Source organism: Vanacampus margaritifer, chromosome 7 (genome assembly GCF_051991255.1).
Source record: "Vanacampus margaritifer isolate UIUO_Vmar chromosome 7, RoL_Vmar_1.0, whole genome shotgun sequence".
NCBI classification, from domain to species: Eukaryota; Metazoa; Chordata; class Actinopteri; order Syngnathiformes; family Syngnathidae; genus Vanacampus; species Vanacampus margaritifer.
Genome location: NC_135438.1, coordinates 5,718,100 through 5,733,382, shown reverse-complemented (window position 1 = coordinate 5,733,382; position 15,283 = coordinate 5,718,100). Strand labels below are relative to the sequence as shown.

At 40.5% G+C, this 15,283-nt stretch overlaps 1 protein-coding gene across 2 annotated transcripts in view; it reads right to left on the bottom strand.

Moving 5' to 3' along the window:
* bnc2 (basonuclin zinc finger protein 2) overlaps positions 1–14,687 on the bottom strand; it is a 208,742-nt gene extending 194,055 nt beyond the window's left edge. For both annotated transcript variants that reach the window (XM_077571810.1, XM_077571811.1), the window contains exon 1: positions 14,153–14,687. In XM_077571810.1, the coding sequence (XP_077427936.1) occupies positions 14,153–14,170 (18 nt within the window). In that variant the 5' untranslated portion in view covers positions 14,171–14,687. The remainder of the gene's footprint in view (positions 1–14,152) is intronic.
* Positions 14,688–15,283: the final 596 nt, after the last annotated feature.

The window sequence follows — 15,283 nt, the reverse complement described above, 5'->3', positions numbered from 1 at the left end:
ACCAATGTATATGTTTTCTTACATATATACAGTATTTTAGAGGCTTCAAATTAAATTTATTTATTTTTGATAAGGAATTTATCTTTAACTTAAAATTGTCCTTTTTTTTCCTCAACAGTAGTAGTCCTTCATGAAAGCAGACTGTTTATCTTCATGTTGAATCAAAATAAATAACTTGCTTTTATTTTTACTTATTTAACTTTTACTTGACTTAATGACGAAAATTGATAGTCTTGTTTGAGGATATAATGTTAAATACAAAAATGGCATTTTTATTGCGACATATTTGTCACTCGAACCAAATGTGCCATTTTTTGTGTTTCTTTGCCATTTTGGCACAAAACGTCCTGAGGATGTCTCAAAGGTTGAAGCCTAACCATGCTTACCGAATCCCCGCACAGCGTGCAAAATGTGAATGAAGGCAGCCTTGGAATACTTTCAAAAGATTTAAGCACACAAATAAAGAGGGATGGGCCTTGATCACCATGCAGGTGACAAGCAAGACTATAAAGAAGTGAACTTTTTTGTACCTTCATCTTCAAGATTGAAAACTATTTGACGCGCCGCCTTGTAATTGCTTTGCAAAATGAAGTCGAGCTCTGCAAGGCTCGCCAAACAAAGAGCACAATCAAAGCCACTGTGAGCGCTCCGACGGTGGCCAAGGGCACGGCGTGCTCGCACAACACTGTCCCTTATTCAACGAGGAGGGGGAAAAACATTTTGAAATAAGGGTCAAGCTTCAAAGTCAAGATTGTTTTTAAATATTTTGAAGAACTGATACAAAAAAATAGAAAGATGCGCTATGGTAATTGCGTTAAAAGACAAAACAAACAAAATTCATGTTTTGTGTTATAATCTGCGCTTTTCTTGACCTTTTGGATTTGGAACTGATTTGGCTTTGGTTCATTATCTAGACCAGTGGTGGGCAAACTCGGCCCTCAAGGGCCGCAGTCCGGCAGGTTTTGGAGGTTTCCCTGCTGCAACGCAGCTGATTCCAATCAACAGGATCACTACCAAGCTTATGCAGAGCTTTGCTGATGAGCTGATCATAAATCAGCTGTGTTGGAAAAGGGAAACATCCAAAACATGCAGGACTCCGGCCCTCGAGGACCGCGTGTGCCCACCCCTGATCTAGACCAATTAGGTACCTCCGCCTGTTACGCAAGGCGTTTCAGTTATGTGGTGCTTCAGTCTGAACACTAGGGGGCACTATGTAAAATGAGTATATTTAGTAGATGAGAGGCAAAGAAGAAATAAGAGCCGAAGAAGAGCTTTGAGTCTGGCGAATGAACAAGTACAAATCAGATAGCTCTGTTTGTTGACTACAGAATAGGAAAAAGAAGTAGGCTGCTTTTTGAGAATACCACAAGATGTCAAATAAAACATGACCATTTAAGTGATACGTTATCACACCACGACTTATTTCTCTTTACTTGACATGAAAAGAAACTTCCATCGCTGCAACTGCCTCTGTGGCCCGGTAAAGTTTATACACGTCACAGTCAGCTAGCAAAGTGACGTCATCTGTGTAATATCAAATCTTTTTTTTAGTCTGACTATCAGCACTGATATAAGGTCACGTGTCCTGTGTCATGTCATGTTCCCCGTCGTCTGCGGCGGTGAGACTTTCCCGTTGTGTTTCTTTGATACTTTCTTCTCTTATCTTGTTCTTTGACATTACTTTTGTATTTTAAGTCCTGCTCCGTTTTTTGTAAAAATACTTTTTCAAATTACCCCTGCTAATGTCCTTTTCTTCCATGCTTCCCTGCGCTTGGGTCACGCTGCCTTGTTGTCTGTCTTATCTGGAGTGCCTGCCCGATGGAATTACGCAACCATTAAATCTTGAATGAGCCGCCTTTTTCTAAGAAAAAAATTGTCTGTGGGCTGTAATTTGATTGGGACCTCACAATTTGGCGATTTTTTTATACATTTACCGCCTATCAACATGAGTTTACGGAGCTAGCCTGGGCAGACAACCGGTAGGTTCGAGTGATGACCACACAAAACGAAGTTAAAAAAAAAAGTAAACAGAGCTGCGCTGAATTTTGTTGGATGCACAGATTGTTTTGCTTCTGATGAGCAGCGCATGCTCAAGTTAAGATGTCAAAGTGATGGTGGTTTTGGGGGAGGTATTCGTATTTAATATCATGTCCACTGCATGATAACGAAAGCTGTACTCCGTTGTCCCCATAGTAGAGGGTGGAGGGTGAGCAGTGGCCCACTTGCACGAGATAGGACAATTTCAGCAATTTAGCAGTATTAAATGTAATAATAATGCATATATTTGTGAAGACTGGTGTCAAGTTGTATTTTGCAATTTTTTCAATTTCATGTTAAAGTTTAGATAGCTCTTAATATGAAAAGAAAAATGCACTGAACTGTCACCAACGTCTTCCAAATGAAATTATGCCATCTAGTGGCAGAAAAATTACCTCAACACAAATCAATATCACACTCTCTTTTTTTTCATTACAGTACATCTTTTTTTATTTTAACTAAATGTTATGAATTATTATAAAATTCTGTATCAGTGACAAAAAGATGCAGCCATACAGTATTTCTATTAGTTTAATATTTTTCCACTTTTACGTTAACAAGCTAATGAAAACCAGGGATGTGATTTGACCAAAGTGAAATTATCTGAAAATTTAGCCGGGGGTCTGGGGGGCGCTGGCACCCAGCTAGGTCCAGGGCAGTGCCCTGGTGGGGGGACAAGGGGGCGAAGCCCCCCGGAGCTCATGGGTTTTCCGTGTTTTTAAGTACTTTCAATGCACTCACATGACAAAGAAATAGACAAAACAACAGCATAAATTTTCAATGTATATTGAACTATCCCATATAAAATGGCAGTTTTAGTCAACTCAAAATCAGTCACATTCAAAAACATTGGACTGCCTTTGCTTTTAAAAACTATCACTGAGAATATCATCATATCTAACTGTGATTACTAAATTAACACATAAATAATGTTGAAGAGTTCAAATTTCATGAACAAATAATTGTATCATGACCAAATGAAAAGTAACTCATATTAGAGCATACCACAAATGTCTTTGTTATAGCAGAAGATGTTATCTGTCGGAGTCATGTGCATACACAATGAACTACAAAAAAAAATAAAAAATCGGAATTTTTTTTTTTTTGGGGGGAGATAAAAAAAAAGCGGAATTCCGCGAATTAGCGGAAAAATCACATCCCTGGAAAACGTATACAAAATATTGTATTGCACATTTAGAACAGATAAAAAATATTGCCATTAATTGTGAGTTAACTATTGAAGTCATGCGATTAATTACGACTATAAAATTTTAATCGCCCGACTCCCCTATTCAGTACGTTTTGGTGCAGATTCAGGTCAACCCACCAAAAAATCATATGGAGCGAGCTCCATTTTGGCAATGTTCTTTTCGTCCAGGAATTGTCGGATGCTGAAGACGTTGTCATGGTGAAGAAGCTACTACTTAACCTGCTTGCCTTTTCTCCCACACTGAACGAAGCAAACACTGCATGATATGTTTGTAGACGTGTCACTCGATTGTCTGGCCTCATAGTTTGCAGTTTGGGTTTGAAATATAACTTTTGTGTCACAAAACGTGGGGAACGTTTTTGGACACATCCCAAAGTACTAAGAGCTCAAATCATCAACAGTGACACTCATGTGGGCTCCTCATTCAGAATACCACCATGTTATCTTTCACGGCCAAATGAGAACCCGAAGCACTTTTACAGCTGCTGAGGCTATGGGATGACTTGAAACATCGAGAAAACGAGAGACGCTGGTGACAGAAAGACGGAAGTAGGAGGAGGAGGTGGTGGTGGGAGTGTCTGTGCATCCTCTGTGGGACGCGGGGGGGTTGGAGGGACCCAGAATTCCTTACTGGCCATTAAAAACGGAATTCCTACACAAACTGCTTGTGTTTTCACTGCAACTCCTCCACCGCGCTCGTCCTCTCACGTTTCCGCCAACGGCTCACTTTCCCGCCCGTCAAAGTCAAGAGGAGCTTTCGCCACAGGAGATGGGCGGCGGTGTCAACCTCTTTCCTCCCTGTTTTTTCCCCCTCTTCTCTTAGCTCCAACCCCCCCCTCTCCCGGTCCCGTGGTCCCTCAGAACGGGCCGTCTCGCTCTTCATATTGAGTTGCCAGGGTAGAAGGAGGCCAGAGGAATCTAATAACTGTGACAGTGGGGCTTTTTTTGGCATTGTTCCTGAAAGCTGTGCAGACTGTCTGTTGGCTCTAATGAAAGGTTAAATGAATAGGACAAAGTGACAGGAGGTACAATAAAGAAACATGGAAGAGGACAGAATGTGTGTGAGTGTGCGTATGTGTCTTTTGAGGCCGTGCCCCATTGCTAAAAAAAAAAAATAAAGAAAAGAAAAGGACGGCCCTGACACATTATTGAGACCCTACGCATTACACTTTAGTACGATTGAAATGTTGACTTAACATTGTCATGTCTCACATCTATCTGGAGTTATGTTTGTTTTTTTTAAGTGTCAGTTTTTCTACAAATTACATGCCTCAAGAAATGCCCTCCATATTTGTATGTCAATTGTACAGAAAAAAAATCTGCAATTAATGTTGTATCATGAAATTGATGTGAAACTGGTTGACAAATAATGAAGTCGATGCTTGATGGAATTGGTAGTAAACTGACATTATCAAGTTACTTCGGTTGGTTGGTTAAAAGGTAGCTTGGTTGGTTGGTTGGTTAGGACAGTTTTCACCAATCCTGGTCCTCAAGAGCTGGAGTCATGTAGGATTTAGATCATAGGTGTCAAACTCCGGTCCTGGAGGGCCACCGTCCTGCAGGTTTTGGATGTTTCTGTTCTCCAACACAGCTGATATATGATCAGCTCATCAGCAAGCTCTGCATGAACCTGATAACGATCCTGCTGATAAGAATCAACTTGTGTTGCCCTCGAGGACCGGAGTTTGACACCTATGATTTAGATGTTTCCTCCAACACACCTGATTCTAAAGATCAGAATCATTATCAGGCTTCTGCGGAGCTAGCTTGATGAGCTGATTATAGGAATCAGGTGTGTTGGGAATACAGAGGACCGGCTAGGATTGGGGAAGCCTGTGTTAGGAGGCAGCTTGGTTGGTTGGTTGGTTGGTTGGTTGGTTGGTTGGTTGGTTGGTTGGTTGGTTGGTTGGTTGGTCGGTTCTATAGAGCAGTGGTTCTCAACCCCGGTCCTCGAGTACCCCTATCCAGCCTGTTTTCCATTTCTCCAACTGCCAACACAGGTGTTTCAAGCGTTCCGCAAATCAGCAAGTTCTGCATGAAGCGTGATAACAATCCTCAGCTGTGTTGGCTGAAGGAGACATGGAAAACAGGCTGGATTGGGGTACCCAAGGACCGGAGTTGAGAAGGACTGCTTTAGAGCAGTGTTTCTCAACCCTGGTCCTCGAGGCACACTATCCAGCCTGTTTTCCACGTCTCCCTATTCCCAACGCAGCTGATTCAAATGACAGCTCATCAGCAAGCTCTGGAGAAGACTGATAACAATCCCACACCTGTGTTGGAATTGGGAGACATGGAAACCGAGAACCAGGGTTGAGAAACACTGCTTTAGAGATTTTTTTTCGGGATAATGCACAATTTACAATGCTTTAGGTAATACATTGTTTGTGAGCATAATTAAAAACAGCTTTGCGGAATGTCTGTATGAAAGTCTAGTGAAGAATGCTTGAATGTTTATCTTTGATTGTTCAGCTTTGGCTCCTCAATGTAAAGCTATACTTTAATTGAAAATCCTCTATAAAATCTATTGGTCTAAAGAACTCATCTTTCTTTCTCCTTGTATCGCATCCACGGTCTTGGCACTGTTGCTAGCAAATAGTCCGCTAATAAGCACGATGCCCTGCTAAACTTTTAGCACGATTTCCTGCTAAAATCTCAAGAGAACGCTTGATGGACTACACAGATGCCTGCATGCCATACCATGTACGTTGACACAGATGGTCAGAAAGAATTCCAGCACGGGGTCCTTTGATAAACGTTAAGGTCATCGTGCAGCAGAGCGACGAGGGAAAGGAGGGCGGGGTTCACCTCAGACGCATGTCCCGTCTTGTGCCTGCGCCTGCCTTGGCGGAATGCGGAGTCACATGAAAGAGGGCCTATTTCTCCCCGCCTACCGCTCTGGGAGACTCGTCTCTTGTGTCCTCCTCAAAAGCGCCACTGTCCCCCCACCAGCCGACACGCTACCTGTCAGCAGATTTCCCCCCGCAGCTCTGAAAACATCGCTGACGCCACAACCCCCCCCCCCCCCCCCTGCAGTCATGACAGCCGCTCTTTTCAAACAGGTCACCATCACATTACTCCATAACTATGTAACATTATATTAGAGCTGTCAAACGATTACATTTTGTAATCAGATTAATCATAATTAATCACTTAATAAAAAAGCCTTTTTCAGCTATATTTTTTCCCCGCCAAATTTGAAGCGCACCGGTTACAGTATGTGTTAATTCTTTTGACATTTAATGCTATGAGGACGTCTTCAACATGTTTTGATCCACTACACACGCTCATCCTCCAATTAATTACTTGCATAATTTAAAATGGGGAAAAAAATGACCCCAATATTTTGACATGGACAAATATTCTAAATGCTCTACGCAAACATTTATAAAATTTTTTACCTTAATGTATGTTATTATGTTTATTGCTCAAACAACCTGTGCTACCATAAACGTAGCCATCCGCTGTCACGTTAAGGATATTCTATGGTCAAAATTAATAGTGCAATTAATCTGCGTTAATTCATGATTAATGCAATATTTTAACTTTGACAGGGGCGTTAGTCTTTTATTATTATTATTTTTACATGAACAGATGAAAACATGAAGACGCAACGCAAAGCGAAGACTTCCTGTCCTGAGTGAGGTGGAATCAAATTCAATCAAAAGAAACGGCGGGGGGGGGGAAGATCTTCAGCAAGGCTGAGAGAGCGTTAAAAAAGAAACATGAACGCTGAAGGTCCAATCGTTGTCATTGTTAACCTTGTGAAGTTATAAAGAAAGCAGATGAATGCATTACTGAGCTTGTTTAGCATTTCAAGTCGGGGACTTGCCAGGTTGGACAAGCACTATATTTGCATTATATTATTACAACTAGAGATGGGCGAGTACCGATACCAGGTATCGGTATCAGGTCGGTACCAGACATATTTCATGGTATCTGTACTCGGGACGGATATCGATACTGGTATCGGTCCCCGCTCTTGTGGCCGTTTTTCGGACAGGAACTAGAGGCTAAAAATGTTTTTTTTTTGCATTTATTGACCACCACAGGTACTTCAAGTGCGAAAAATCCAGGAGCTTTTTCCTGCCTCGAGTACTCGTTTATTTAAAGCTTTAGCGTAGCGGACGCACAGGCTACTTTTAATTTAGCGAATGCTCCAAATTCATAAATTCATAATCACTACCCTGACGTATATTGTAAGTGTACAATTTGAAAAAATAAACTGTTTATTTAAAAATAAAAAATAAACCATTGTGCCGATTTGTTTTTCATTATTAAGTGAAAATGTTTTAGTTTTTTTTGTTGAGTACTTCAAATTACTCTTTATCCAAGCAAATACTTTACCCGTGTACTTGAGTACTCAATAGAATTTTCAGTTGAGTATTCGAATACTAAAATACTCGATAGTTGCAGCCCTACTGTATTCCTTAAAACATATTTTGATTGGGACTTTTTTTTTCCTGGCCACTGGATTATTTTTTTCATTTTATTCATCTCTTTTTTTAAATTAATTTTGTGTGCTCTATGCAAAATGACTTTTATGAGCAAATTGAAGGATAATTGCCATTCATTTCAAGCAATTTTAAGAACATTGGCTATAATTGGTCTTTTTTTTTTTTTTATCTGTCATTGTTTTTTTTATTTTATGTATCATAAGTTTTAATGGTATCGACACCTGGTATCGGTATAGATGAGTTCTGAAGATTTGAGTATCGTATCGGTCTCAAGAAAAGTGGTATCGAACATCCCTAATTACAACACAAAGCTGGTGATATTTTTTTATCAATAGGTACGCATGCGCACTGTAATGGATCAAAAATGCCCAGTTTTTATGAATGGAAAAGAATCAGTGTATAATTTTGCATGCTGCAGCGTTTTGGCTCAGTGATTAGCACGTCTGCCTTACAGCCCAATGTTTACCCCACTCCTCTCACCAAAAATCAAAAACTCCAGTCGAAATTGCCCATACGTTTTAATTTTACTCAACTTCTCGCTAAAACAAAAACTCAAAGCTGTCTAAAAGTGTGAATGTTACTGTGAATGGCTGTTTGTGTGCCCACTCCATTGATTTATTTAAAGACACTGTGGCCAATAACAGTAATGGTGGACATGGCAAGAGAGAATGTCTGGAATGAAATACAGAGGAGGAGAGGGGGGGGGGGTCACTTTAGCCAGTCTTTTGCTGCGTATATAAACAGGTTCTAAATGAGAACATTCTGGAATAAGCCATTTCGCAGGAAAAGTAACTTTTGTCGGGTAGAGCTCCGCCACGCCGCCCATTCCAAAGTCAACATGCTACGTCTCAGTCCTCAGGAATTTTTCATGAGCCACCACTTATCTTGTCATATCACATTTCTCACGCCAGCTTTTCGGCAGGGAACAGAAAAGACACCTCCAGGGCAAATGATTCTCTTTTAATCAAATCACCCCGCGTGGCCCGAGGTGATCTTTTTCCACCGCGCCTTGGCTTCAGAGGTACGCTGATGCGTAAACAATGTAAAGGACCCGCGCAGAAAGTCATCGGAAGTCACATTAATGAAATAGAAAGAAACGACGTTTTTGGAGTTTCCAGCGAGCAGCTTTTATGGGAGTATACGGGAGCTGTAAAAGGTGAATGACACCACATAAGCGCAAATGTCCCAGCTGAGTCATTTCACTCCTGGTTGTGAGGCGGCTCCTTCCATAATGTCACGTTGAGTTGCGGTCTGCTGAGCAACATATGGATTACCATTGAAATGCAATCTCACTACTGACTGGACTGTTGCCACACGGAAATGTTTTTTACACACTAACTGATAATTAGTTGCGGATAAACCCAATTAAAGCAGCAGCAGTTGTTTTTTATCTCAAGGGCTCACATTTTTGCTGTGACGGAATTTTAGGGAAAAATATGCCCTTCAAATCTGATACCTTATAGATGTCAGCCTAACTCACTCTGCATGTATTTTGCTCTCTTTTTTTTCCTTTTTGTGGCTTTATTAAGACGCATATTCCGAAAGAAAGAGCAGTGACCAGTCAGTTTCAACGACTATTGATTTTTTTTTGTTTTACACTGATTAACTTCTTTTTTAAATTGGTTATATAAAAATTAAGAATGTAAAAATAAAATGTAATAAATGTAATAAATCAAATGTGTGATGTGATTCGTTTGGCCGTGCATTAAAATTGGCCATTAAGGTTAAGATTTAGCACTCTAGTTTCGTAACTTACTTGGGCAAGACTGGAGAGACGCAGTATGAATTGCAGTGGAGGCATGTTAGACTGAGTATTGGTCATTTTCCAAATGCATGCAACCCTGCGTATTGAAAAAAAATAAAAAATAAAAAATAAAAATAAATAAATTAATTAATTAATTAATTTTAAAAAAAAATACAAAAAAATATATATATATAGGTTTTTATGGTCAAATTTTATTTATTTATGTATTTTTTATTTTAAAATTCATTTTTTTTTTCTACTGCCTTGTCCAGTTGTATGGGTTTTTGTGATCAACTTTTTATGACAGCAACAGATTATTTCTATCGCTATATTACCTATGGGAAATTCAAACAATCGGCGAACCAGGTGTTCAACCTCTTGTGTGTGCTAAATATGATCAGAACCATTACGTTGCAGCTTGTGGTAAACATACAAATAACAACATACCTCTATTATTACAAATTGCGGAACCATCAAAGGCATTTTGGAAGCTATTTTTGAATCCAATTTATATGTATTAGTTATTTAAGGCTGCTCCAAATTAGCTAAAAACATTTGTTCCTTTTTCGGAAAATTGTATTTAGATAAGTATTTAAAATAAAGCCTTAAAAATGAAGGGGGGAGGAGTGTGTGTAAGTGCAAGCTTCAGTTTACAGTTCACATCATGTAGTCTTGATTGTAATCTGATTAAAGACAGCCATCAGTAAGAGGCAAAGGCTATCTTATAGCAGACTTAAACTCCCGCTGATAAAAATCTATGTGATAATGCAAGAGTAAAAACACGCTAAATGCTCCTGTCATAACAGCAGTTAAGCCCGTTGATCAGTGTCCACTGTTTATTTAAGGTAGCGAGGAGTTTTAAAATGTATTCACAGGAAATTAAAGTCTAAGTGAGGCGCGAGGATTCAATTTCTTTCGCCGTGCTGCTGAGGCACCGAGAAGTCTAATTATATCTATTAGGTGTTTATTGTTTCGGATTATTAACGTCTCGCCCTTTGCTTTCTTAAAATTAGGAACCCGGCCGTGCAATTTGTTTTAAGTACTCCGCCTCTGCTGCAGTCTGGTGTCTTGTTCCGACATTTTTTCCATCTCCAGGCTCCGCAGGTGTGCGACCCTCACCCCACTCCACTCCCTTTTCACAATATTACCTTTTCTGTCGTGGCCAAGACGCGCCGTGGGCCACCTGAGACATTACTGGGGCCGAGTGGGCGCAGCGGCGACCCTCCCCTAGATGGATAAATACACCGCAAGAATGTTGCTTTGAAATCACTGTCTGGATAAAGTTCCTCTAAAATAAATGTGTTCTTTCCCCCCCCCCCCCCCCCCCCGTCTTCCTTCCCCGCGTGTCTCACATACTTTGTATTCACCCGAGCATTGCTGAGGTTTTAACTTCACAGCAAAAGCTTTGTGGAGGATGGATGAGCATGGAGGCCATCTCGTGATCATCTCCCAAATCAAAAACGATGCGATTAATAATGAGAATAATCAAGTTAAGGTTGTCTTGAGCTGTGCTAAGCTAAGCATGTGCTAAGCTACACAATGTGCTAAGCTAAAGCTCATGTTCAGTTTAAAGAGATGCTAATTCCTTTCGACTACACTCTGCAATGTCAACATGTAGTAAAAAGCAAATGTTTTAATAATATGAAGTGGAGTTACCAGACGGTGAGATTTCTTAGAGTCAGAGGTGCGGGGCATGTTTCATGGTCCAGCTAGCAAACTAGTAGGCTAATTGACCAAACCAAACATTTTTAGGGCAAAGGTGACCAGGGCTGTACCATGTTTGGCTAAGGCATAGGGGTGTTTGTCCTAGCTTGCCATGAATTGTGTTTTACTGACTAAAACTATTTACATGTATTGTAGGACGTGCTGCAACAGACGAACTGCTTACCTGTAGCGGGTTTTCAACCTCTACATACAGTATACTGTACTGTATTATTTGATTGTCAAGGAAGAAGTGAAACTAGCATTAGTAAAGGAGAGAGTGGATATTTTGAGAGTCTTTTGGCAATGATCAATAACTCCATCCACTGATCGGAAATTAGAGCGACTACTTCTGTAGAACTAAGCTACAGTTCTTACAAGTATTGTTCTCACAAAGGGGATGACGAGGAGTAATTAACAGAAAATGTTAAAGCCATGCTAATTGCTAAAGTAACCTAAGATTATTTTTTCAATATTTTTTAATATTTTAGTGGGGTGTTTTTGGGGGGTTCACCAGCCCCGCACCCTCCATTTTTAATATATCAAGAACACATTTTAAGGATTGTTTTATAGTATTTTTTTTCAATGCATTTCAATGAGTGTGAATTATATGCGGATTTTTGCTCTTCACAGGACGTCCCAGTCTCTGTCCACCGTGAATAGCGGGGGTCCACTGTATATTTAATATTTATAATATCACTTATGTTATTTGTTTGCTTTCACAATACAGTTCAGAATTTTGATTTGGACTTTTGCACAAAAAAATGACTGTAGATCTTAACATTTTGTTTTTTTTGACCAGGTTAACCTTGCTAAAGCACCATACAATCCATTTAAGCAATAAAACCTAGATTTTACTGTAGGTAAAATGAAATTATTTTTAATAAAGCAAAAAAAAAAAATGCTCCTCAAAATTAGAAAGTCTCTTCTCAAACTTGACTTGACTTTTGTGGTACATGACAGATTGTCTGCCACCATGTTTATGGTAACCATCATTGGACGTATTTTTGATGTCGACATATTAATCATTCTACACATCTTTTTGAATTGATGATATCAATCAGTGAGCGGAATTGATTGGCTTCCACCTTTCCACGTGTTTTATGGTAACCCATAATGCATGCAGGTAAGCCCCTGCAAGGTCCGACTTAAAATGTCCGTTGATGTGGTTATCAAAATAAATTGTTCAATCGAGTTGCTCTTTTAACATCGTTATTATTACTCACGCCATTTTATTTCAAATAAAGAGAAAGGGATGCGGCAGTCAGAGAGGATGGAGTGTTCTGGTGTTGGGCTGTAATCAGAGGAAGCCAGCAGGGGGTACAGGGGAAGGTTGATGGGGTCGGAGCGGAGCACCTCTAAGCAGCCTTTCTCTTCATTAGCAGCCTCTCTAAGGGCCAGCGGTGGAGAGGGTCTTCACCGGCCCACCTGTCCAGGAGATTATTGAACCGACTAACCAGCGGCTCGGCACACACACTTCTCTCCCCTCTCATGATTCCCGAAGTACCACAGGAATCACGACCGGGCTGTCAACCTCCGCTTTTTTTTTTTTTTTTGCCTTCCACCTCACGTCATGTGATTAGCTGAAGAAGGGCAACTATAGCAACATTGCTGTCCATGTTCATATGCTGTGCATGCTAACAGCATTGCCATTTCGCAGCAAAAAATGTGATCAAGGTCCAAACTGGGGTTCTTATTGAGGACGGTGCTATTTACCAGAACCAAATAATTGGACATGAGTGATGTCATGGCCTCGTCGCGAAGAACTTACTGAGTAGCCAATCACGTTGCTCTGATGTCATCCCTCACTGTTAACAGCCAATAGGAGCAAATCTGGGAATTTCTGTGATATGAACTTCACACAAACTTTTGTGGTCGTTTTTCTTCACGAGTCCTCTTTGTCATTTATCTCCACTTACAAAACAGCCAACTCTTATGCTAGTAATTTTTATCTCGTCCAATCTCACACCTGCAGAAGTGAAGGAGCTTTGTTGTATGGTCAAGAACGATTGCAAACACTCATGCCTTCTGCACTGCCAGTGAAGAGAGCAGCACGAAGATAAAAGTCATGAAATGACACCCCTGGAATGTAAATTGGCATTCTTCGCGAACAGCTCGGACCTCAGAAACATCCCCGACACACAAGCACTCACACAAGCCAAAAATCCTGTGCAGCACACACACTCATTGATGAATGTGTGAAGGTACTTTGGCGGCGCTTTCAAGTGGGGCTCATTCATCTCGCACTGTTTTGTTATTTCTGCTCTCGCCTTACTTTTAGCTGTCCACTCAAATGTATGACATGGATATGGCATGTGTGCGTGTTACATTTTGTCTGAACTCAATGTGTCCTCCCCTTATTATCCTGATGAGTGGACAACACTGTAAACTATTGCCTTCAACTTTTATATGCCTTCCCAGTGGCAAAACAACAACTTTTTGCCAAAATGAACAATCCTATAAGAGGGGCTGTTTCGGAAAGTCGCCCAGAACAAACTGAATTTGTGATTTGAATAATATATACTGCACAGATGGGGGGCTAAAGGAATTTTAGGCCTTAACATAATCCAGAAAATGCAACAAAATTGATGTACATGGCTCATTGAAAAGTGTAAGTGTATTAAAACATCAATAAATCACTTTGCGGGTGTTTTTAAGGTGGATTACATGCAATTAGATGTCACTTTTGCTATTTCAATGTCAAAAATGTTGATCAAAATATGCATAAAATTTACTAGAGTTTAAAAAAAATGTTTCACTTTCTCCTTCCTTGTGATGTTATGCTATATTTTGTTTATTTTTTGATTGACAAATGTCATTAATAAATGTTTTTTTTGGGGGGGGGGGGGGCAAGAAAAGGGGAAGAAAACAAATGCATGACAACTTTTCATCTGCTCTGATGCGTTCATGTGCCACAGAATAAACCAAGTAAAACCCACTGTCATCTCCTGATTCTGTATTTACAAACAAGAATAAGCCTCACAGGAAAACAAAAATCGTAATTACCATGGCTGCATGTCGCATCTGACAGAACTGGCGAACTCCTTTGGCACGTTGGCAAACTTTGCGTCCTCCAGCACACAAAAAAGTCTGCTTTCGCCCTCAAGCGGGGAACTTTCTCCTCGTCGCTGCTGCTCGCCGCGTGCCGGGAATCGGCGCTCGATTACAAAACTTGTACTTGATACTCGTAGGTGATTCTTTTGGGGGAGGCTTCGGAACCGGCTTGTGGGGTGTGGGGGGGACTGGCGGCCAACTCGCGCGGATTCAGGAAAGTCGGACGGTGACGCGCAATCACGACGTACGTCGCCTTCAGTTCGTCTTTTTTTTTTTCCTTTTCTTTTCTCAGTTTGCCTTCGAATGAGACGAGCCAACAAGCTGAAAGTGTCTGGTCCTACCTTGAGAAAAAGCTAGGAGAGAAAAGAAAAACGCCTCCCCGGCCCCCACGCGCACGCACTCCCCTGGATGGGTGTCCGTCTGCACAGCCCTGCAGGGAAGGTGTTGCGAGCTTCTTTGCACCTCTTACTTGCTTGTTTGATGAGTTGATTAGTGCCACGGAAGAAGTGTGGTGTCTTTGTGCAACAACAAAATGAGACACTTTCCTTTTGCTCCACGCGTGGGTCAAATTATTAGAAACAGCTCTCAGCTGTAGTTATATATAAATGCCTCAATCAATAATGCACGATTATTATTTTTTTTTTAATTGATCGCACAAGCAATTCTCCTCTTAAACTTTTTGGATGCAGGGCATTTTTCCAAGGACCAGATGTGGCTCAAGTATTGACACTCATCAGTGCTTCTCAGTTATTTTCTGTACCCCCCCCCCCCCCCCCATGAAGAAGATAACATTAAGGACCCCAACCCCAGCTCACCACAGCGACTACAAATTGGTCAAAATTGTCTCTAAAACTATTCTAAGTAGGCTACACTTCATATTGTATAACATTTAAGAAAAAAGAAAAAAAATAACTTCAGTTACCTACATTTAAAAAAATATTTTTATAATTGTGCCATGTGAGGGAGTATTGGATGTCTATTTGAAAGCTATGTTTAAAGATGAATTTATCTTTATCTTGAAACAGACAAATAAAGTTCTGATCTAATATATTGTATTGTTTTGTGCATCATTTTGCTTGAAAT